General features: G+C 39.5%; 1 protein-coding gene across 1 annotated transcript in view; it reads left to right on the forward strand.

Annotated features, from left to right (window-relative positions):
* LOC104499908 (dedicator of cytokinesis protein 2-like) overlaps positions 1-22,888 on the forward strand; it is a gene marked incomplete at its 3' end in the record, with an annotated part of 24,033 nt that extends 1,145 nt beyond the window's left edge. Inside the window, exons 2-14 of the mRNA XM_010143479.1 lie at positions 8,345-8,428; positions 11,355-11,395; positions 13,870-13,925; positions 14,072-14,168; positions 15,817-15,965; positions 16,285-16,420; positions 18,338-18,492; positions 19,098-19,179; positions 19,600-19,735; positions 20,293-20,368; positions 21,359-21,435; positions 21,784-21,909; positions 22,764-22,888. Of these exons, the coding sequence (XP_010141781.1) occupies positions 8,345-8,428; positions 11,355-11,395; positions 13,870-13,925; positions 14,072-14,168; positions 15,817-15,965; positions 16,285-16,420; positions 18,338-18,492; positions 19,098-19,179; positions 19,600-19,735; positions 20,293-20,368; positions 21,359-21,435; positions 21,784-21,909; positions 22,764-22,888 (1,340 nt within the window). The remainder of the gene's footprint in view (positions 1-8,344; positions 8,429-11,354; positions 11,396-13,869; positions 13,926-14,071; positions 14,169-15,816; positions 15,966-16,284; positions 16,421-18,337; positions 18,493-19,097; positions 19,180-19,599; positions 19,736-20,292; positions 20,369-21,358; positions 21,436-21,783; positions 21,910-22,763) is intronic.
* Between the last annotated feature and the right edge of the window lie 1,163 nt (positions 22,889-24,051).

Consider the following 24,051-nt stretch of genomic DNA (forward strand, 5'->3'; position numbering starts at 1 on the left):
CCTGGTTTAGGGATAGGAGTTCTAGATACTAATCAGTTAGTCGAATAAAACAAGCCTCACTGGTTGCACCTTGTTAAAAGGAGCGTTTTGGGTCATGGTGAGCTTCGTGTGGTTAAGACAAAGGCCTGCTCTTGCACTACCATGTTGAACGTTATGGCTGCCAGATAACCAGACTTGCTGTTAAGCATGATAGAGGATAGTGATTTTTTTTTTTTTGCACGTAGCCCTGCAGTGGACTGACCGCCCGGTGTGACCAACGCGTGTCCCCTGGCGAGGCCCTGGTTGTGATCTGCCTGTCACTGGTTCAGCCTGCCAGGCTGTCTGCAGGCAGATTTTGCCTGTTTAGCTTGTAGCTGAGATCACCGAGTACATGAAAAGCTAGGATGATCTCGGAGTCTCCATGGTATGGGAAAGGTGCAGCAAACCACGCATCCTAAAAAGAACAATGTATGAAATATATTGTTTCATAAACTAGTGATGATTCGGTGAAGTTTGTTTTCATTGATACTGCAATGCATTTTGAAGAAGTCACGGCACTGTCTGACTCATCATACGATATCCAGCGCATGCAGTTCTGTGTAGCAGCAGTCTTGTCTATCTCTGATCTAAGAATATTTATTTCAAAATAGTAAGTAGGAATCGCTTATCATGACCATTTCTATTTTAGTACGTAAAATGAAGTAATAGAAAATAACAATTCATGGCAACGTTTTGATACTGCAAAGCTTTAACTGCCGTAGAGACCACACAAGTTCAGGGGGTTTTAAAAACTCGGAACGACGAGGTTGTATTTGATCTGGCAGTGGACCAGTGCTCTTGCTCTCCAGATACCGTCACCTCTAACACCTATGTCACCTATGCATGGCTTGTAGGGTGGTAGCAGTGCAATCGCTAGATTTGCAGGTACCGCTTTCCGAAACGAGGTCTGCTACAAATACTGCTTCTCCTTCTCTCCCCCACCTCCCTGATAAGACTTGTCTCCTTCACTCTGGTTATTCGGGCTTACAACAGCGACTGGAATCATAAGAAGTCTGAGTGTGGTAACTGCTCATGTGCTGAAGGCACGTTTGGATTACTCGTGTTAGTCGCTTCACTGAATATCTGCAATCGGTTGTATTACGTGGATGAGGAGTCTTGGGAAGGTTCCAGGTGTAAAGAGGGACCGGGAACTTGTGGACTGGTGTTTGGAACTAACTGACAGACTAACTTTGGGTCGTATTAAGCCTTTAGGATGCCAGTGGTAGTTTTGTGTCAGGAAGAGTGAAGATGAGGACAATACAAAACTCTATCGTTTTTTAATTTATTTGAAAGTTTTAAAAATTCATTTCCTGCTGCAAATGACATAGTACTCGACGTATGGTTGAGATTAGCTCAAAGAAGCAAACAGCCACTGTTTGACTAAAGAAATCTGCAGAATGGAAGGAGAAGGGATCACCAAGCACACCAGATGGACGCAATTGATTATCTCTGTCTTTAAGGAACTTTACCCGTGTTTAAATGCAGACAACAGGTTTATCAAAGCTTCGATAAAGTTCGTTTAAATGCATAAAGGAATTGATATATCCAGTTTGTGAAGCAGCAGATAGACTCGTTCTCAAAGATGTTGCCTTTTCCTTTGTATGCATAAAAAGATAAAGCACCCCCCAAAACCCTGGTTAGCCATGAGAAGTAACTTGCTCAAGAAGAAAGACTGTACAAGCTTGCCTGCGCAGGACTAATAGTGGGCCAAATGAGATTAGACCTACTCTCGGCAGAAATAATTCCTCAAGTTTTAGGGCTGTGAGGGTAAAACTTGTACCTGGAAAACGACAGTAGCCCTTTGAATTGTCACATTGATGTTGAACACACATTCCCTCTGCTGTAGCTACCGTAGCCAGGTGGGATTATTGCCATATCCATATTATTACCATGGTTGGATCAGGCTACTGCCGTATCCATCTTATCACCATAGCCGGATCAGATTATTGCTCCACTCTACTGATTGTTCTAGATGGGTCATTGAACTGCTCCTTGACGAAGGGTGGGTATGTTTGTGCTTTCTAATGGGAAGTCCAAAACAGAGTATGACTGAAGATCTGGAGTCGGTGACTGAGAGGTGATGCTGCAGACCTGGTGGTATTTCCTTGACCCTTTGCTCGCTCCCCTGCTGTTCCAGGCTACCAGCACTTACGTGATTTTGGTGTAAAAGAGAATCTGTGGAGGCTGTGTCAGCATGTGTGGTGATATACTGCCACTTCCTGCTTCTCCCCTCACCCCAAGTCAGTCCATTTCCTGGGCTAGAGGAGGTTTTCCTGTTGCACATTATATTGTAAGACTTTTTATACTTGTATGTAAAAAATCACAATCAGAGCAATGTCTGTGGTTTAGTCTGTCACAGAAGAATGGGGAAAATGAGAATAATAATCAAATGGACTTTGCATCAGTAACAGAATACTAGTGATATACATCATGTGATGTTTTCATACACAGAACTTCCTTGTTCAAACTTCAGTAGGGAGCGTTCTATTTCTACTGTCCAATTGCTTTGAGTTAGATAACTGCAAATTCACTAAGCTAAAGCTTATACCCACGAGTTCCTTTTCTTAGCCAAGCTGTTGGCTCATGGTCTGATTTATTTTCCTTTATCTTGGAAACGAAGTGTATTTGTTCTTTCATTATAGAAGTTGGTGAGAATAGTGGAAAAAAATCTTCCTCCCAGAATGATTAAAAAAAAAAAAGCACCAACCAAAACCCCATAAATCACACACATACTACCTCTGCCACTCGTCCTGTCCTGTCCACTCCCTCCTCACCACAACCAACTGCCCCCCCCCACCCCCACGAAAAAAAACCTGAACAAAAACAAACAGCAAAAATACCCCGACCATGAAAACCCCCAAATAACCACATTTTAAAAAGGAAATAGTCACACTAAAGATTTAGTTTTGGAAGGGTGTTCCAAGTGGCTTTTGGAAATAAAATGAATTCATTGGAGGGAAAATAGTGTAATCGCTCAACTTGAATTATAGGAAACTCCTGTAGTAACTATAGTCCCAGTGAAGTGCTTTTTGAATTTAAGGCCTGTTGTAGGCATGTCTCTGTGTCCCAGGAAAGTGAGAAATAAGGGTAAACTGAATCTATTGAGACATGAAATCTGTGAAAGCTGACAAGCTCCTGGAACAATACGGACTGGAAGCTTTTTGACTACATAGGGCTATTTTGTCTTCTATGTTTTCAGCAATCTTTGTGTTCAAGTCTCTGATGAATGATTCTCATGTTGAATTTCTAAGTCTTTTATTAAAAGCATGTCTGATGCCTTCAGCTCCCACTTGATGGGCAAGGTTTTTCAGCTTAGTCTTGAAGCATTCCCAGCCTAAATGGAAGGTACTTTTATGGCTGGAACAAGACAGAAAAGTCGCGGTAGTCTAGTGGGTTTGGATGACAGTTTTCTACTAACGCACAAGATGAAAAATGTTTGCAATCTGCTCAGACCCTGAGGAAATGATCACACTTGTGAAAAAGTTAAAAGCTGGCAAAATATGTTGAAATGCTCAATTTGAGCGTCAGGTTTACTCCTGTACTGCTGAATCGGGAAAAGTGTGTTTGTTGATTTGAAGCAAGCGGGGGGGAGGAGGGGAGTGGGTGACTTCTTTGAAACTGTAGAAAAGCATACGATCAGCCTGAGCGCGAAGGGCTGTGCCTGGCTTGTCTGATTTCATCTGCTGAACACCTCTGAATATTATTTTAGAGCTCTGGGAAGTCTAAACCGATTGAGCTGTGAGGGAGGCAGAGCTTCTCAGCGTAGCTCATCTGTGCCGGGAAATGCAGCCCCTGAACACAACCGACTCTTCTAGCTGCTCGGGGAACAACAAAAGGGCAACTGCAGTAGAGATGCAAACAAAGCTGTCAGCATCCTTGCTGAGCGATTTCACCCTGTTTTCATGAGGAGAAAAGGGTAACTGAACACAAAGGATTGATCCGTAAGGAAAGAAGGTGTTACTTCTATGTTATTACTCATAAAAGCGGAGCTGTACTATTTCAAAAGTAAAATGGGACAGAGTTCTTGCTGAGGCTATTAATTAGAAATTGAGTAGGTGAACACTTCATGATTTACTCCATAGAAATCATTCCAGATAGTCCTCCCATTGTGGTGAGTGAAATTAAGGGCTGGTTCAGCAAAGCTGAGACTTTGGAAATCTTTTTGAAATTCTGTTTAAGTGGAAGTGTGGAAAGTAGCCCAGAAAACCAACTTGAAAAATGGCTTATTGCAAAAAGGTGAGTCTCAAAAATGAAACAAGGTGATGCTTGAGTTTGTTATAAAGAACAGGGCATCGACTTCACGTGAAGGAAAACAGGCAGGAAAGATGTCAAAATTAGAATAGTAAGTGGCTTCAGTGCCTGAGCTCTGTGGGATTTTCCTTGCTCACAGTCTAACCGTGTGAATGGTAAGTATCTGAGCTTTTAAAGCACGTGAATCCTGAGGAAATTTAGCTGTTTGGAGAGGGGAATCTGTTACCTGGATTACTGCGTGTTTTCTAGGGTGTTTTGTGTGTGAATGCTCCCAAATGAGGTACAAAGTATGATTTTTTTTAAAAAGTTTTTCTGCTTGTTATCTTCTAAAACGAGGAGACAGAAGTTACAAAATGTTAGCTGTGCTTCTGTCTCAATCTGCGGTTGTTTGAATTGATATTTTAACAGGAATCCCACTCTGAGCAAAGAGTGACTGTTTTATTTACTTTGTCTTGGCATGTCAAGAGAAACGTCCTCTAGAGCTTTTCATTGCTCTCCTTCGGAAAACGCACACACACCTTTCTGGCGTGATGAACCGGCGCGCACGGCCGTGCATTCACCAGCATGCACATGGGTATAGCCAGCGGGGGAACGTGCACGTCCTGTCTGACAGCTCTGGCTTTAATACCTACGTAGGAATTAAATTGAAATGTAGGGATTTTCTTTAGCCTTCATACTCTTTTTTTGCTGCTGGGATGGACACTGGTAGATGCCTTCACTTTAGCCCTGGCTGGCTAGCTGAACACGTGAGACCTAGGGCAGAATCGGACGTAGAAACTTCTTAGAGTAACTGTCCTTGCAGCATGTATCGTTTGGCTGAACAAGAAAGGATTCTTCGGGCTTGCTTCATGGGAATGATGGGAATTGCTTCCATCTTCCTGAGGTACAATTCAAAGCTCTTGAACAGAGTTCGGGTAGCAAAATCCTGTGTGTCAGTGGTTCGAGGTGGTATTTCTTAGGCTTGTGTTCTGAAGCAGTGGTGGTGTGGTGTGCTGGCTTTCCCCAGGGAGCTAAAACAACCTGAAATCTAAGGGGGTTCTGCCTCGGTTTGTTTGTGCCCTGCTATAAAATGACCACTGAGATTGTGGTGAGCTGTAAAAAGATATCTTTATTCTTTGCTGATCTGGGGGACATTTGTGAACTGTTTTCTCAATGAACTGTGCAGTCTCTATTTAGGAACATTGTCTTGAGGCTGCAGTTCCTGGGCAATCTCTGTGCCCTTTTGAGAGAACCTGACAGCATCCGTGTACAGATACACCATGGATGGGAACACTGATGCTGGCTGCCGGGGAGGGCATATGCTCTCCAAATCTCTCCTAGTAAACTCACTGCCATGGCATCAGTTGCCCCTGAGGTCAGTAATTGCTTCTGGGATTGAGAATGAATGCCAGGGTCTTCATGCAGGCACCTTCTACGCCGGGAAGATATGGTCTACCTTTGTGTTTATGGCTGGGATAGAGGATGCCAGGGAGTGGAGTGGTAGAAATTTCTTCAGAGTTATTTGAAGGGGCCTTTATTTCTGGCTGTAGAGTTTCTTTTAAAAAAACAAACAAACCCCCCCAAACTGGAAAAAAAAAAAACAACCCCTTTTGTTAGTATCCTTAAAATCCCTTTAAATGCCCTTAAAGTCCAAACAGGTTTTTCATATACTATTTCTGAAGAGCAAAATAAATATGTGTTTGTGTGCACACAGCCACACACATATAACCCCAAAGACCTCAATGGAGGGTGGAAAAAAGGGAACCGTCTTCCTGACTGCTGAACTCTGAGGTCACACTCACAATATAAGAGGGCCACAGAAATGATATCAGTTAGAACTGACAGAAGATATAGGTAGAAATAGTAGTAAAATTTGCATTCACAGTTACTCATTAAAAAATTAGCAGATGTGATGGTTAAGTTTTTTGGTGCTGTAGATGAAACATCTGTAGCTGATGGTATTGGGTGTCCTTTATAGACTTTTTTGCAGTGGTGTATGGAAGATAATTTCTCATCATAAAATGTCTGGAAAGGTCTATAGCTTAACTTTGAAAAGGAATTAGTTAAACTCATCCTACCAAACAATCCAAATTCTACAGTCAAATTTCTCTCAAAGTTTCCACTTACTCATTTAGCGAAGTCTTAGCTGATACAGCCACTTCCTTTGTTACTGCACTCTTCAGCATATTAATTGCTGTTAAATGAAGTTTTTAAGAGAGTGAAACCAATGTGCAGTGTGAATATGTGATTCAGTACTTTGCATCTGTATCGAGACAAATACAGCTGGAAGGAGAGCAGTGCGTATTTTGAAATACCAAGTACCCAGTAGTCAACAGTAATCTTAATCAGAGCGGCCGTTCCAGGAAAACAGCAAGAGCGCACACACACGTGCCCCCTGCCAACACCCCAGTGACACTCGCTCTTTAAACGTCATGATAACTTAGGAGGTTGTTTGCCCTCTTCTCTTCCTTGAAACCTATGTCAGGACTAACAGCCAGAAGCCAGTTCGGGACATTATACCTCTACTACTGAAATTCGGTTGTGGTGATCTAAAGCGGCTCTCTGAGGATTGCTGAGGAAGTGTCTTCAAGTTTCTCTGGAATAAATGGCTCAATAAATGAGCAGAGCCTCACTTCAAAGTGTGTGGGATTTTTTTTTGTCGGGTTTCTTTTTTTTTCCTTCACCACTTGCATTTAGTGATTTAAGCCCTGTTCAACCCAATCAGGAGGAGTAACTGCTGGAAAGGCCTCTTCATGGAGGGGGAAAAAAAAAGAAATTGGTCCAGTAAGCCTCTTAAATCTGAAATTACTTCTAATTTCTGTTCCAGAAATGAAATAAACATAATGATGGCAAAAGAAACGGGAAACACAGTTTATGGAACACTCAGAAAAGTGAAGATGATGCATCTATTTAGCTCCACGCTCCTACCTTACGCATTTTCATGAAAAGCAATTTAATTACAGACTTGAAACATAATTTTAAGTAAAGTGTTTGAGTAAAATGTGTCGGTGGAGTACAGTTTGGCCTCGTGGGGGTGGATATCCTACTTTAGAAGCCTGGAGGGGGAAGCAAAAGGAATATACTGAAGGAAGGCTCCGCAAGATGGGCTTTCGCCTAGCCTGAATTAGTGCCAGTTTGGATGCTCTCTGTGTGTGGCTGGCCTGGGACGCTGGCATGAGGCAAGGAAGAAAACTGCCGACTGCTCCGTCTGCCGCGTGGCAGAGGTCATGGTTAGTAGCTACTGTTCTGCTTGGGCAGTTTAATGGCAGTTTTGGGCTCACGTATTTCAGTTTTCCTGTGTGACGTTGGCTTCAGTAACCACTTCTACTCTGTGATGCCTTTGTAAAAGTCTATAACCAAGCCCGTGAAGAAAAAAACGTACAGAAACAAATGCTTACCATAGCAGCCCACATCCTGTAGCCCTAGAATGGAAGAACTAGAAAAGAATCTCTTTTTCTGACTCCTCTCTGAAACTTAGTTGTTTCTTAACCACGTATAGATAAGCTTCTGATTAGAACATGTCTAAAACCTGCTGTTCCTGTGTTCTATTCAGAGTATTTAAGCAGAGAAAATTAGGAAACTTTCTACTCTTTCTACGTAAAACACAGTTTCATGTTAAGATGAAGCATCTGAACCCAGGAAAGAATTCGGTAAACTCACTTATTGGTTTCCATAAGCAACTCTGTGCCCCTTCTCACCAGTGTCGCCATAAATTCCTGTAAACTGTGCCCTCCTGAGTCAGACCAGTGGACTAACAATTGTCCAGCACAATGAGCATGTACAAGTTGAAGACCTGCATCTAAGTAGGGGCTCTTAAATCCTGTGCAGACCAGTTATGAATAGCTGGTTTTCATGCATGTGCTGTTGGGTGGTTTGTTTTCAGCACTGGCCATTTTCAACGCCTTGGCATTTCCGCAAGAGAAGAGATTACTTAATGGTAACAGATGAAGCTGCTTGATAGAATTAGAGTTTGGTTTCTTTTTTTTTTTGTGTGTATTTACCTCAGTATCAGACTCTTACTAACCTTCGGGGTGTTTTGGTTTAACTGTAGTGTACAGCTGTATTGAAAAAGTGTTTTTGTCCTTTACTTTTCCAGCTATATACAATTTCAAAGGCACAGGAATATCACAGCTGCCTTTACAGATTGGAGATGTGGTCTGTATCACGGAGACCTGTGAAGGTAAGTCAGTCGCCTTCGGGCTGTAAGTTTATCAGTGTGAATAACTTGATCCTGTTACTTCACAGCAGTTCCCCATGTTACATAAGTAATTGTCTAATGCTTTTATTTGTATTGGTGGAGATGTTCTGTTTTGAGGAAGAACCTATTCATTTTTGGAGAACTAAAATCAGAAATGTTACAGCACATGTGGGTTTTTTGGGAAGCCATTACCAAAGGAGAAAGTCATCAAGGTGCATGTAGAGTTTATCAAGTTTGTACCAGCTTGTAATGTACCTGATGGAAGTTATATTAGATTGAGTTCTAATGCATTACGTTTTATCTCTAAGCTAAGTATTTGTTGCTAGGAGATACTCAGTACCCTAAGTCATCCTAGAGTGTAAGATGGGAATCCAGCATGTTAAAATATTCTGTAGGTCAGCATGATGGAAACGTTTCTAGAAACCATCCAACATACTGAACATGCTAACCAGCAGAAGTCCAAGTCATGCACCATAGATAGTCAATATGCTGATGGAGACTCTGCCCACAGCTGGTATGTGGAGATGTCTGACCAGCTGGCACAAGCATACAATAAATCCAACCAGGGGAAGAAAAAGTGAACGTAGTACCTTTGTGAGGCTGAATTAATAGTTGATAGTGTAGCGGTAGTGTATTCCTGCATATTGATTTTGATCTGTACCTTCACAATCTGACTGAATTTTATCCCAAGTCTGCCAGGGCTATGAAGTTTTTATTACTATAAAGCAACAAGGATGGAATTATTATTATTACTACTACTACTACTAACTCAACAGTTAGGTATCTGCAAATGTCATGGTAATAGTCATTTATTTTCAGTCTGCTGCAATACTAGGTAAGGGTTTTAAGAAAAAAGTAAAGTGCTTCCAGCTTTGCAGAATGTATTGTAAAATCACATGCAACCCATTTCCACTGTCTGTCAGTATGATCTTAACTGCAGTTTTGTTGAAGAGAAAGGCCACTGCCGCACTAGAGACAGCTCGCTGTTGAAGGACCCCTTGTATGTTGTGGTCATAAGGCTGCAAAGAATCTGAAGCTATTTGAGCCCAGCCCATTTCACTTCTTAGAACTCCAGGTTGTTTTGCAAGGGAACAATGAAGTGTTTGAGAGAAGAGCACCTGAGAAACCATACCTCTGATGCTCAGGAGCACAGCAGTGTATTTTTTTCTTCTTCTATTTGTAGGAGAGAATCAATATTTTAAAGCATGAGTGAAAATATTGATGTCACTCATTAGACTATTAGTGAAGAGATGCATCTCTGTCATGAATAATAATTTGTGTCCTCTTCTAAGAATATGAAAGGTCTGCAAAATTCTTTAAGCCTCTGTTCTAAACATTTTGTCTAAGAACAAGTTCACTGGCAAAGCAGAAACCTCCTCATCCCTGTACTGTCTCTGTTAGTTGCGGAAAGAGCATTTGAGGCTTCTGACTCCTGTGGAACGTTTGTCATCAGCCCAGCCTAGCAAATAGAGTGCTGAGCTTATGGGGTTATTTTCTATCTAAAAGCCTTTTCTGAACCCTCCGCTCTTAACACGCTGTCTCATAGCTTGCTTTAGGAAATATATTTGTCAATGAAGAAGTGGAAGTTCATCTTTTATCAGATATCTTAAAAATATGCTAGCCGTACCTGAAGAGTAACCAACAGTAACAGGTTTTTTTCTTGCATTCATTTTACATACTATTTTAGTTTGTTTTGCATGCACAAAATATATGCACACAAAATATATGCACACAACATACATGTACAGTCGCAGGAAATGGGATGTGAGAGATTTTACATGTTTCGTTGTAAATTGGAGACTGTGAAAATAGTTCAGTTTTAGAAGCAAGTTTGAATTCTATTGTTGAGAAGATACTGGAAAAAAAAAATCCCTGTGCTGAAAAACCTGAGAAAAATCTGTCCTGAGTCTGTCTTAGAGGTCAGTGGTTTTCCTGTGGTTTTTAAATTGTCTTTCTCACAGTTCTGTTCAGAACTTCATTTTTTAATGCTTTGCTTGCATGGTCGAAATACCTGTGCTGTGTTAAATGGTGAGAGAGAGAAGTGGTAGTGAAGAGAGAATATCTGTTCATGAAATTATAGTCAGGAAAAGTACACTTGTAGTCATGACAGGTTTTCACTGGGGTGAAACAGAAGCAGTATCCAGCAGAGTTGAATGCTGCTGCTGTGCAGGTGATGTTTCATGCTGGAATGTGTGCACAGTGGACGTGGCTTCTGCTGTGATTCAGGAAGGTTGAATGCTTCATTTTATGTTCTTTGTAGAAGTTTGTTCTGACTTACCTGGGGCATAGATGGAACAAAGCCTCAATTAGTATTTTAATCGCTACTCTGGCAATACTGCAGTCCTCTCTTTCAGAAGGGGTTTCTAGTTGTGAGTGAAGCAGGAGCCCTATAATAGCCTTTCATGTTTTTCTGAGGTTCTGACTTGAACGTTACACTGGGAAGCTGCTGGTTTGAGTTGGGTCTCAAGGATGTAATTTCTCATAGCAGAAAGGCAGCTAACTCTTCTTGGATTCAGGAAAGTTAGATATATATGACTGCCATGTATTGCGTTAATACGGCACCTGGGATGTAATTGGAAGAGCTTCCTGGGGTATCCAATGTCATGAGTCTTGGCTGAGGGAAAGATGTGTGTGTTATGTATTATATTAGAAACAGCTTATCCTACCTTCAAGTGTCGGGGTGTTGGATTCTGTGTAAGATTGCCGTGCAAGACTCGAGCGCACCATGTAACCATACTTGCTAATGTGCAAGTCATGCTGATATCCATGTTACGGATTTTATGTATTTCTGAAGTAACATTTTTTAAACATCTTGTGCTAGACAGTTCTTATATGAAACAAACCCCATGACTTTATTATTTTAATGCATGTGTTCTGTCATACTAAGTGCACTCTTTCTTCCTTTCAGATTGGTATAAGGGTTATCTAGTAAGACGTAAAGGATCAGAGGTAAGAGCATGCTTGTTGTTCCTCTGAGACTGTTTTTAAAGAATCAACTTTGTCAGTATCTCTTACTAGATAGTCCTGTTCTGATCTCTCAAGTCAGCTGTCCCTGTTCTCTTTCCTTTCAAGATGAATAAAATGATCAGCATTTGTCCTGGACAATGTTGGCAAATAGTAGAAGTGAGGACTGGGAGAAGGAGATCAATGAAGAAAACATCACTGTACCTTCAGGTTAACAGAGTGATTAAGACGTAGTTTGAAATAACTTCTCGAGTTACTTTGCTGTTAGATGTGTCTGTGTGCTTCTTTCTAAGGATTCTTTAGGCTACATTCAATATAAACAAATCCCACGTGGCTGAAATTCTTAAATGTACCAAATCATGTTGATGATAAAAGTCACTATTCTTATACCTAAAAATGGACAAGCAGAAATAGTTTTTACCCTGTGTATGATTACTCCTGAGTTAAGTAGCAAGAAAATTACTTTTAGTGTCAAATGCACTTTTCTAGAAGAAAAGCATTTTTTGAAACTTGCTTAGTATCAAATACTTTTAGGCAGCAGCAATTTGAAGACATTTAAAGTTAGACTTATGGTAAAAATGTTTGGAAGTTGCTTCTTTGTAGCCTGCAAAAAGGATGTACAAAACCTTCACAGCCACTTAAAAAGGGATATCTGGGGAGCAGAGGGACAGTTGTTGGCAGAAAATGAGCCGTCAGAAAAAATCAGATCTGTCCTCAGATGCGTATTTCTCCTTTTTGTTATTCTGCGTTCGGTGGCTTGTTAGGTATTGGTATGGACATATTTCAGTTTCCTTTTGGAAGTATGAGATGCCTGATTCACTGTTTCATTTCATTGCTCAAAGACTACATATTTTAAGACAGTTTGTGAAAATTATGCATAATTGTTTTCTCCAGACTTCTACCTGTCTCTCATGCCCTGTGAGCTCCAGTACAACTGCACAGCACACCTTATTTGCTCGCTTTCATTTCTAGCTCATCACCGATGAGTGGAAGCCAGGCTAGTGATAAGGTAGCTTACCATAAGGTCCTGATAGGGCGGAGTGTTTCAGTGGAAGCTATCCAGAGTAGTTATCTGCAGTGAGGGTGGATATGACAGACTGGCTAACCCTCTTCCCTCACATCCTGCCCAGTCCTACAACTGTGTTTTGTATACTCTTTTGATATTTCACTTGGCTCAAAATGCTACTGCTGTTTATCCTAATTAAAATTTTATTTTGATTTATTAAACTTCAGCGTAAAATTAAACAAGGGAAAATAATTACCAGAATTAACCACTTCCTTCTAAAAAACTCAATATTGCTAAAGTGTTTCATCAAGGTCAACATGCATACCATGTTTTAAGTACAATTAACTTCATTCATCAAAGTTTCACTAAATATACTTTGCTTCTTCATGGACTCTTTTGAACTTAAATCTTAATGAAAAACTGTGGAAGCGATAAGAGACAATTATGTTTTGATTAAGATTCAGTGCTAGAAGAAAATGGCTATAAAACCTGAAATCTAATTGAAAGCCTTTGTGAAGTACCACACGTGGATGTCAGTTATTGAATAAAGAAGAGTCCCAGACCTTAGCTTAATTACCAAGACACATTTGCTAGTGAATGTGAGGATTGTTGTGGATAGATTGATGGTCAAACTTCAGGATGACTTAAAATATTTTGGCTGTTGTAGAGCAAGGCCACGTCACATTAGATCTTTTTGTCTGGTGACCATTGTTTTTCTAACAGGTCAATTAAAAATAAATGTGGAGAACGTAATGAAATCTGCTGCCTCCTTTGCTACATTTTGCTGGGCTTCTTACGGCACGGCCCTGTGCAGCACAAGATGAGACCGTAATCTCGGTTGCAGCGGTGCCCCATTTAACTAGGAGGACTGACAGTTCACAGCTTAAGTGTCTCCCTCCTTTGTGCATTGCAAATGAAAGATTGTCCTTGTTGTTGTAAATCAATTTTAGTCTTATGCATCATGTTCTTGGCTCTTACGCTTCAAAGTGAACTTAGGGTTTACTACACTTCCTGTCAGTGGCCATTTTGCTGTTCATACCGACTGATTTCCTCTGTCAGTATTTCTTTCACTAGATGCAACAATCCTGTATCAGCGTCTCTCTTTAGGTTTTATAATCAAGCTGATCTTTAAATGAGACTGGATTTTTGTCCCAGAACAAGAAATATGCATGATGGCTGATGCACAGAGAAAATGGAAGATGGTGGTTTTTATGAATTCTACGCAGTCTATGTTTGCAGAAAACAATATGACAAAACTTATTATTTGTCTGTCAATCAGAAATGCATCTAGCAGGACAGAAATCTAGACAGGCAGCAGTTAATTTGGAGATTGGATTTTATGTTCATAGCCATAGTTTTATGAAGAAAATGTAGAAGTGGGATTTAGAAAGCTCTTATTTGTTACTTAAATGTTCTTGGAGAATGAGTGGATTTTTTTTTTCTCCCTCAGCAGGGAATATTTCCTAAATCTTTCATCCACATCAAGGAAGTTACTGTTGAAAAGAAAAGGTATTGAATTTAACTGTTTTATTACATGAAGGATCTTGTCTGCTAAAGAATGAGTTTTAAGGCATTTATATGTCTTAAACACAGTAACTATGATATAAATCCATGATATTCATTTTCATTGTGTTAAATTTTCCTCTCTTTCCTAGACAAACAGAAAATGCAATACCTGCTGAAATTCCTTTAGTTCAAGAAGTTACTACTACTCTCTGGGAATGGGGAAGCATCTGGAAACAGCTCTATGTGGTACGACATTTTTGCATGCTGTGTGTGGCCTGTTAATTAGTCCTATTGATGCATATTGAGGCCTTGGTCAAATCCATGTCTTTTCTTAGATGCAGGGCAGGATTTGGGAGGATTTAGGAAATTACTTTGCCGCTGATTACCATTTTCTTCAATGGATTTAGATTACAAGGCTGACTTACTGCTGAGGAGTGGGGTAACTTCATGCATTTAGTTTAAACCTTGAGTCTCCTCTACAAGATAATTTTTTCATAATTCTTTGTGGATGTGACAAATTTCAAGACAGGAGTATCAAACTTCAAGATAGGAGTTTGATATCTTGACAAAATATATCTTGACAAATTTCAAGATAAGAGTAATGAAGATGCATTTGAAGAAGATTCACGATGTTCTTGGGATGCTAGAATAGAAGTTTTTCAAGGATTATAGTGTGTGTAGCTATTAACAACTGCCAATTTCAAGAAGTCAGTCTTCTTATTTTCAATATCTCAATTCTACATTTCCTAAGGAGACAACCTTTTTTTTTTTTTGCATCTTGGAGAAAACTGTGTTTTCCTGTAAGAACTTTCACCAATACATAGAAGTGCAAAGAATTTGGAGGTATTAGCCCAAATGGCCACTAGTCAAAACGCTACCATCTGTGTCCCCAGTGAGTAAGCAACCTGTAGTCATGGTGGTCTTTTGCATATGGTTGTAATGCCCACACTGTAGTGTAATCACTGTAGGAGTGATTCGTTATTTTAGTTGGACCAAAATATTTTGTAGTCCTGAACTATCCTTTTTACAGTGGTCCAACTTTCTTATAATAATATTATACCTGTCCTTGGACTACAAGACTCTGAGAGAAAAAATCTGGATTGGAAGGATAGAAAGCTAGTTTTCACATTTGCATAATCATAGATATTGTGCATCTTGGAACGCTCTATTAATCCCTATTGATTCTAGTGACTTTTTGTGAATTTTTGGTCATCAGACTTAGATTAAAGTGTTGACTGGAAACACACTGAAAGATGGTGAATTCTCTACTACCTGAGTAGTGGCTTCTAACAGATAATCTGTTTCAACAACTTGCACAGACTGCTTCAGGATGCCAGCTACTGGATTTTGCGTTTTCCCTGCTGGGGCAAAGAAATCTTGAATATGGTGTAGTTTTTCCTCATTTCAGAAACACGTCACTTCTCAGTCTTCCTCTTGTTAAAGTGAACAATTAAAACATTTCTTGTTTCAGTGAATAACACCGGAGCTCTGTGCATTCTCTCACTTTTCTTTTAAATATGTTCATAACACAATCAAATGTTGTTGTTCCTATTCAGTATCTCTTACAGAAGTAAATTGCTTCTATAATGTTTTCGCTTGATGAGACTTGGTTACCAAATTTTAAAACCGCACAATTAAATAAAACAAAACTTATGTAACTCTCTATCTCCATACAAACTGCTGAAATGTAATGACATATCTTTACAGTCACATTGGAGATTCCATCCTTAACAATTTGTGAGATGAGAGGAGGAAGGAAGCCAGGCTGAGTGCTTTGCCGAATTCTTGCTCCTGCAATCATTTAGCATTAAATATGACACATCCTTTAACTGTCAAAACGAACATTTCCCTTCAGCTTGAAGCTTGAAACCTCTCATTTTCTTTTATATCTTAGACAAATAAGAACGAGCGGTTCCAGCAGGTGCAGTCTATGATGTATGACTTAATGGAGTGGCGGTCACAGCTTCTGTCCGGGACTTTGCCAAAAGATGAGCTCAAAGAACTCAAACAGAAAGTCACCACCAAAATTGATTATGGTAACAAGTAAGTGGCTTATGCTGCTTCTGGAAAACATGATATATTTTACAGCACCCAGCTAGAACAGAGAGGATGATGAAATTTTCCTGCTTGCAGTTCTGTAACTCATTGATGTGAGATTTGGGCATGCCACATCTTCCTTTTCAAACTTCATAAGAAAACCGTGGGGTTTAGTTAATTTTTTCTTCAATCAAAAACTGTTGCTTGTATTTAAACTTAATTTATTGCTTTAAAAGTTGAAGCAGCTCCTTGTGCTTTACATTTTGAAGCTTTAATTTTTTTAGCAGGAAATAACCCTGCCATTTTGCTCTCTGTATTTTCACAGGATTCTGGAACTAGATCTAATAGTTAGAGATGAAGATGGGAATATCTTGGATCCAGATAAAACCAGTGTCATCAGCCTATTTCATGCACATGAAGAGGCAACTAATAAAATTGCTGAGCGAATTAAGGAGGAAATGGTAGGAATGACTGGCCGTACTTAGTGCTTCCTTTGCTAAAATCAAAATGAAAACACAGTATGAGGGTTGAGGAGTGTAACCTACTGTAAAAGTTGCTGGAAAATTTTCTCTCTGACTCAAGATTCACATTCATGTGTTATAAATATGGCAAAGATTCAAACTGACTGAGTTGCATTTGTGCACTGGATTCAGGCTGTGAGCTGGACTGAAAACCTGTGTCTAAAGCTGGTCTAAACCTGTTCTTGGCTTCCTAAATAGAAATGGCTCCTGATTCCATCTGTGGGCCACCCAGCAGGCTGATTTGAGTGGTGAGCAGTTGCGTGGAGTTCAGGCTGCAAGCTATGACAAAGCAAAGCTTGTTTAGAAGATCCTGTGATTTTCTAGCAAACACTAGTTGTTTGCTACATGTTGCTCGTTGTTAGTCTGATGGAGCTGCAGAGTTTAGGCTCACTAAAGAGGGAATCAGGTGAACTCAGCATAATTTTGTGGGCACCAGAAGCTGGCATGCATAAGCAAAGCTGATGATTGCATAAATTTAATATTTTAAAGTGCAAAGCAGGTGACTGCACTTCCTTGACCTTTTTCTATATTAAATCTGTTCAGGGTCTTGGGTTCTTTTATCCATTTACGAGAAAATAAACAGTAATAAAGCAAGTAAAACACTTGACAAAATGTTGGGCTGTCATGACACTTCAATACTGCCCATGATAAATGACTGGAAAAAACCTTATGAGCTGTTCTCATCAGTGTAACCTAATAAATCTTTTTTCGCAGACATCAAAATGTAATTAACTGACGATACAAGGAAAATTAAACTTGGTAGTCTGCAACAGACTGTATGACTTGTTTTAAAAATAGAGCCAATGGATATATCCTACTGTCTTCAGAAACGGTCACTTTCAGACCTGTAGGCTTGCCTCTGTAGTGACAGCTTGATATTTCTCTGTAAAACTGGCCATAATGCCTCACCCTTTATATGGCTGAAGAATCGGCCTAAGGTATTGAAGTCACAGGGTCATAGGCTGTCTAGCTAAGCTGGAAGGGCCCCAGAAGGATCATGGAGTCCAATCCCCTGCTCTCTTCTCCTAAAGGGTTTGAGTTCTTACGGCATGGCAAAAATATTGTCAAATCTTTTAGGCACAGTCTTTTAACAAGATTTTAGAAAAGGACTTCAGAATAGTTCTATAGTCTGATTTCCTTGGGAGGTAAATTTTTGAATACATTGATTTACAGGAGGGAAACTTAAATTGGCTCTTTTGTCCTCAGTTCAAGTAAATGTAAGGTTTTCAAGAAAGGAACGTTTCTGGAGGTGAAGGGAGAAGGGAAGAGAAGCAGCTTATCTATCATGTTCCTTGGAAGTATTCGTAAAATAAAGTAATCCCTGTTCTACTCCTGGAAAGGACAATATGCTTAGAATCCCATACCAAAGAAGGTCTTACTCACAGTGAGTAAGTCCTCTAAGATTATTGTAAGGCATCTTTGTCATCGGCTTTCCCATTATTTGCACACAGAGGTAGCTCCCTACTCCAGGTGCAGTGCCTTGAAGAACCCAGCCGGAGTCTTTTATCACCTTGCATACAGTGAAGGCTCTGGAGTGGAAGCTGGGATCTTCCACGCTTACGTCACTTCTGCGCCTTCTAATCTGTGAAGTTTCTAGCTCCACAGTAGGAAAGGATGTTGATATACTGGTGAAGCATTGCAGAGGGTCAGAAACTTGCGAGTCGTGTCTGCGTTATGAAGCAATGTCAGAGGATTATACAGGGCATTGGTCATTTGCTGGAAACAAGCATTTTCATTCAAATTTTCTATGATTTTTCAAGATTAACTGTTACACATATTAAAAAAATTGAAAGTCCTTGTAGTATCCCACCGTTTGAATTCATGGCTCTAGCTAATGATTTTCTTCCTCCTGCATAGTCAAAAGATCAACCAGATTATGCATCGTACTCCCGAATGTCTTCATCTCCCACCCACAGCCTATACGTCTTTGTGCGCAATTTTGTTTGCCGAATTGGAGAGGATGCAGAACTCTTTATGTCGCTGTACGATCCACAGAAATTAACAATGATAAGGTAAGCTTTCTTTCCTTTTATTGTGGAAGAGTAGCAAAAGGAGCTAGCTAAAATGAAGTAAAATAGTTCCCAACATGCTAGTAATGCAGAGAATATATATATATGAAAAAAAGAAAACAAAAAGGAAAGGGAAGTGTGGACAGACCGAATTGTTGTCAGCTACTGAAGAAATCAGGGATCCCAAATATTTTGATAGCTAATTTCTGAGTTGAACTCATCAAAGTTAAGAGATTATTCTTGATGGGGAATGTTGTGGTATCTGGAGTGCAGTGCTGAAATGGTGAGGGGAACAAAATGGGAGTTACTTGTAAATGCAAAGATAGATTAAGATTTTATTTTGTGGAGTACTCCCATCACACAGACTGATGAGGGTAATGTTTCCTCCAGAAAAGGTGCCGTTTTCTCTTATGTTCAAGTTATTTTTCAAGACTTATGGATGGTGTTCTGTATAGCATTCTTCTTGTCTCTTTAGTCTGGTATTAGACTTAGTCAGCACAGGCTACTGTCTGTTATGCAACCTTTGTTATGGACTGTGGTTTTTAATGTACCATGAAAGGGAAGAATGGTTAAATCACATGTCAATAAGGTATTTGTCTTCAAAACAGTGAGAACTACTTGGTGAGATGGGGGAGTAGAGGCTTTCCAAAGGAAATCGATATGCTCAACAACCTCAAAGTAGTGTTCACAGTAAGTGTTTTCCAGTTCACCTTCACATTTGCAAACCAGATTGTCTCATCTTTGTGGTCACTATCAGAACTCCTGAAGACTGAGCAAGATGGAGGAAGCAGAATTAATCTTAGAAAGAGAGCAAGATGAGCAGTCATTGAGTGCTTTCAGGCAGTACAATGCTTCAATATCCTTTCTTCAAATCATCATAAATTTACTGATGATTTTTTTAATCTGCTGTACCTCTTGATTGCTACTGTTTTCTCTATATTTCTTACCTTATTTTCTTCAAATCTCAAATTGTCACGTTCTCCGTCATTTCTCTGGGCTCAGTTTATAGTTGTTTTTCCTATTGAGGCTCCATTTATTACTGGAGGTTTAAATTCTACAACTTGGTTCTTCCCCAAGTAATATTTCAATTCTCTTTTGTTTGTATCTTAGGATCTTGGAAATAAAGATCTTAGCAGAGACAAAATTTATTTAGTTTGTCAAATAGTCCGAGTTGGAAGGATGGATCTCAAAGACAGTAACTCAAAGAAATACACGCAAGGACTAAGGCGGCCTTTTGGAGTGGCAGGTAACTGATGTCTCCTGTGCTGTATCTGGAGCATGACCCCAGTGGTATTTGCCAACCCTGGACTGTGGAATCTCTACCAAGACATGTTAGAATACAGAATAGTTGTATCAACTATCTTCAATATTTAATTTTTTAAATCCATGTAAGACTGCACCTACATTAGCATTTTAGTTTGAATCAGAAATCTACTCTTGAATTATTTGGAAATTAAATTCATACTTAGTGCTGCACAGTGCAAACCAAAGTACAGTACCAGAGCATAACAACAGAATTCCTCGCAGATGAAATAAAACTGATTATGTCCCCAGGGCACCACCAATGCCCTCAGACCTGTATCCGCAGGTCTGAAGCAATTTTCCCTTTACATGTTTGCAGTGTCGACTTGGCACTAAATGTTCTGCCCCACAAATCCACCCCTACTGGGCTACCCTGCTTGCTAGTGACAAATTGGTGTTTACCTTGAAGCACAAGAACATTAATGCATGCTATTCATAGATAAGAGGAACCATTTTCCAATGCTATTTTACATTTTGATGTTTTCTCTTTTACTCTTCTAGTTATGGATATTACAGATATCATAAAAGGAAAAGCCGAAAGCGATGAAGAAAAGCAGCATTTCATTCCCTTTCACCCGTAAGATAGTCCTAGATATCTTTTTTTATACACAAAAATATTTCTGTCTCTCTTTGGTTGTTATAATCTGCGAAATCTCTCAAGAAGTAGTAATTTTTCCTTTTATTAATTTTATGTTTTACTAGTGCTAGTTACTTAAGTATAAATACTGTAAAAGGCATTTAAGACTTGACAGGGGTTACAAAGCATGTTAAACTTATGTGTATTTCTATGAATCTGCTTCTTCAGACAGCTGGTACCATGTCCTAGTTAGCAAAAGCCAAGTTAAACAGTTGTACTCAACAGTTAAGGTTTATGAGTATGGATAACTTGTAATTTATGTGCTTGATTCTGTTTTAAACTTGAGAAAAGTCTGAGTAAAAATTTGTTTTCAGTTGAAGGGTAGTTGAACTGCCATACATCAACTTGGTTCAAATGAAATGCCAGACCAGCTGCCTAAAAACGCGGTACTCGCAGATCAAAGGCAGAGATGCCAATAGTACTCACTGGGAACACATTTGTGTGTTCTACATCACACTGCTGCTGCGTACTGGGGGGAGGATAACTGTAATTCTGAAAGACCCAAGTATGACTCACTGGTTTATTATTTCACTTGTTTACAATTTGATCCAACATGTTTGTTACGTCAGAATTTGTTCCTAATTTCAAAAGTAGCTGAAAAAAGTGTGGAGTTCATTCCCTTGTCAGGCTGTTTATCAGGGAGCATGGGCTGGAGTGGCGGGTTGGTGAGTGCATTCGCAGCGCGTGTTCCTACAAAACAATAAGCTTTGATATTGCCAGTGTCACAAAACGTCCATTTAATCTTCTTCACTTCAGTGTACACATAAGCTTAATGTGAGTGGTCTGGGAGTGAGAGATAATGAAATTCCAGAACATATCACAGCAAGGTCAAGTACAGCAGAGGACTGAGCTGGTTTGCTGCCTGCGTTTGCACGGTGTTTGATGTATCTAGCGCTTAATTCCTAGTAGACATTGCTTCTTCTCCTGCAGGGTAGTGGCAGAGAATGACTTCTTACACAGTTTCCTAAGCAAAGTCACTGCATCAAAAGGAGACAGTGGTGGACAAGGTAAAGTAGATTTATTTATGCTTTTAGTAAAGTAACAAGGTCTTTTTGTGGAACTTCATTCTATACTGTTTACGCTTTAAAGAAAGGCTTTAATGGTAGAGCTGTATCACCACCATGAAAGTGCGTCAGCTTTGAAGCTGGAACTGAAGAATCTTGAGCTTGTTGCAGAATCTTGGAGTCCATTTAAATTAGCAGCCAGAGTTTTGGATTATAGAGCTTTTACTTTCAGCTAAAATAAGTGGGGGAAGGGAGTTCTTATGGCTGTTCTGGTGGGTGGAAGTAATCATCTGAACAGTGGGGTTTTTTTCCTTATCATAAATGTAATCTTTTTTTTTTTTCTCTTAATAGGCGTCTGGGTAACTGTGAAAATGCTCGTTGGAGACGTGAATCAGACTAGGAAGGACTATCCACATCTTGTAGACAGAACCACAGTTGTTGCCAGAAAGCTGGGATTTCCTGAAATCATTATGCCAGGTAGGAGGTGCTTTGCTCTGCCATAGGAATGGAAATGTTGTCACCCTCAAGGTTAATGAGCATCAGTTGCAGTCTTACTCTCTTCTATAATGGGTAACTAAGAGGCTCTTTAGAATTCACCCCTCATGGCATGTGTTGTTTCAACATTAGAAGATTATATAAAATAGTGAAATCCTTGGAAAGCATTTTCTAGTACTTAAACAAGGAAAAAATATCATCAAGGCAGTGAGGGGATAATCCCAGCTCCTTCTACAGGGATTTCTTGTCTTCTAAGTAGATTATGGTGGATGTTTACTTGAATGTTAAATTAACCTTACTTTTACTTTAACTTATAGCTGTTCTTTGTGAACTCCTATGTTTATTATTATTAATCTCTAGATATTTGGGGTTTATGGTAAGATATTTTCCAGTTAAAGTCACTCACTGTCTGCAGTGCTTCTTTTTTAAAAAGTAGCAAACTCGTACCTCCAAACCCTTCAATTCAAATCTCGATACTTCTTTCCAAAGTAGTTAGTTTGTTCACAGGAGAAAATTAAACTACGAAGCTGGCTCTGTAAGGAGAGCTGTGTATTTGGGGAAAACTCAGTAATGCGTCATCTGTCAGCTCACCAGCAGGTGTCAGCGCAGGACGAGAACTGCGTCAAGTCACTCGGAGGACTCCCCTTTGCTTCGCTTCACATCACAATATAGTGTCTTTTTAGATCAGAATAACAGATGAAAATTTCAGATTAAAAAAAGAACATTTTTCTCTGTTTAACTGCAGAAAATGAGGTACTCCCCTGCATTTCGGTTGACCCTGTGCTCGTTCAGTATTTTCATTGACTCTCAATGCTTCCTTTTTTTTTTTTTTTTAGGAGATATAAGAAACGACATTTATATTACATTGCTGTATGGAGATTTTGATAAATACAACAAAACAACTCAGAGAAATGTGGAAGTGATAATGTGTGTCTGTGATGAAGAAGGAAAAGTGATACCAGTAAGTTTCCCTTTTTCTGTGTGATGGATGTAGAAACATGGGTCACATTACAGAAGTAAGCCTCAAACTTCTCATAAAATCTTATAAAATGTCTTTGTGCAAAAAATTGCAGTTCCTTCTGTTGTGTCATCCTGTGACATCTTCTGACTAATAAGTTTTACGATGTTTGAAGTGACATGTGTATTAAAGTCCTATAAATGTCTTGCATAAAACTGTAACAAAAAATAACACTGAGTGACCTATTTCAGCTATGCCAAGGAACAAATGCTGTTTGTGACAATTACTGCGTTCTTACTCTAGGGCTTTTCTTGTGGAAATTCCCAGAGGAATGCAATATGTACACAACAATATTGAAGTACCACTTCTGCTACATAACAACCCCTTGATTTGTGCCAGGAAGACTGTGTCATTGTCCCTTGAATGGAATATATGACCAACAACTAAATTAGTGACAACAGAGGAGTGTGGTCTCTGTACATAGGCAACATAAATATTTACATTGTCTTTCTCTTGTCCGTTTCAGTTTTGAGGAATTTTTGTCTTTTCCTTAGGGCTTTTTAACACTGGTTCGGGGGATTTTTGGCCTTTCTGACCTTTATACTGTTCACTAAATCAGTACTGTGATTGTGAGGGTGAAATCACAATGATGCTTCTTGAGATAAAGATGGACTAACTCATTGCGGTTCGTGACTTGCTGAAATATGTTTATGCACTAGTTAAATACTTGACCTAAATTTAACTTGAAAGCATGAATGAAGAAAATCCTACCATGTAATTCTTAGGGTCCACATAACAAATCATAACCCTGATTATAAAACACTGCTTATATGTATGAAAACACTTAACCACGTAATCCACATGTACAGATGTAAACCTGATTGTGGTATTCACTTCAGCAAGCTCTGTTTGTCTATTTACAAACAACGTGCTTAAAATACATAGACATTCCTTAAAGAAATTAACCTACTGCAGTGCATTATGTCTTGTGTTCCAGTAGTACATATGTTCACTTCTGCAGATGCATGCTTCCTCCAAATACGAGGAGAAAGTGGATTTGTCCCTTGGCCTATGATCTGAAATATGTGTTCAAATCATGCTGCTTTCTGAGGGTAATATATCTTAGGCATGTTTAAACATGCTTTTGAGGAGTTAATTGAAATGCT

This window comes from Buceros rhinoceros, unplaced genomic scaffold (assembly GCF_000710305.1).
Source record: "Buceros rhinoceros silvestris isolate BGI_N320 unplaced genomic scaffold, ASM71030v1 scaffold38919, whole genome shotgun sequence".
Taxonomy (NCBI): Eukaryota; Metazoa; Chordata; class Aves; order Bucerotiformes; family Bucerotidae; genus Buceros; species Buceros rhinoceros.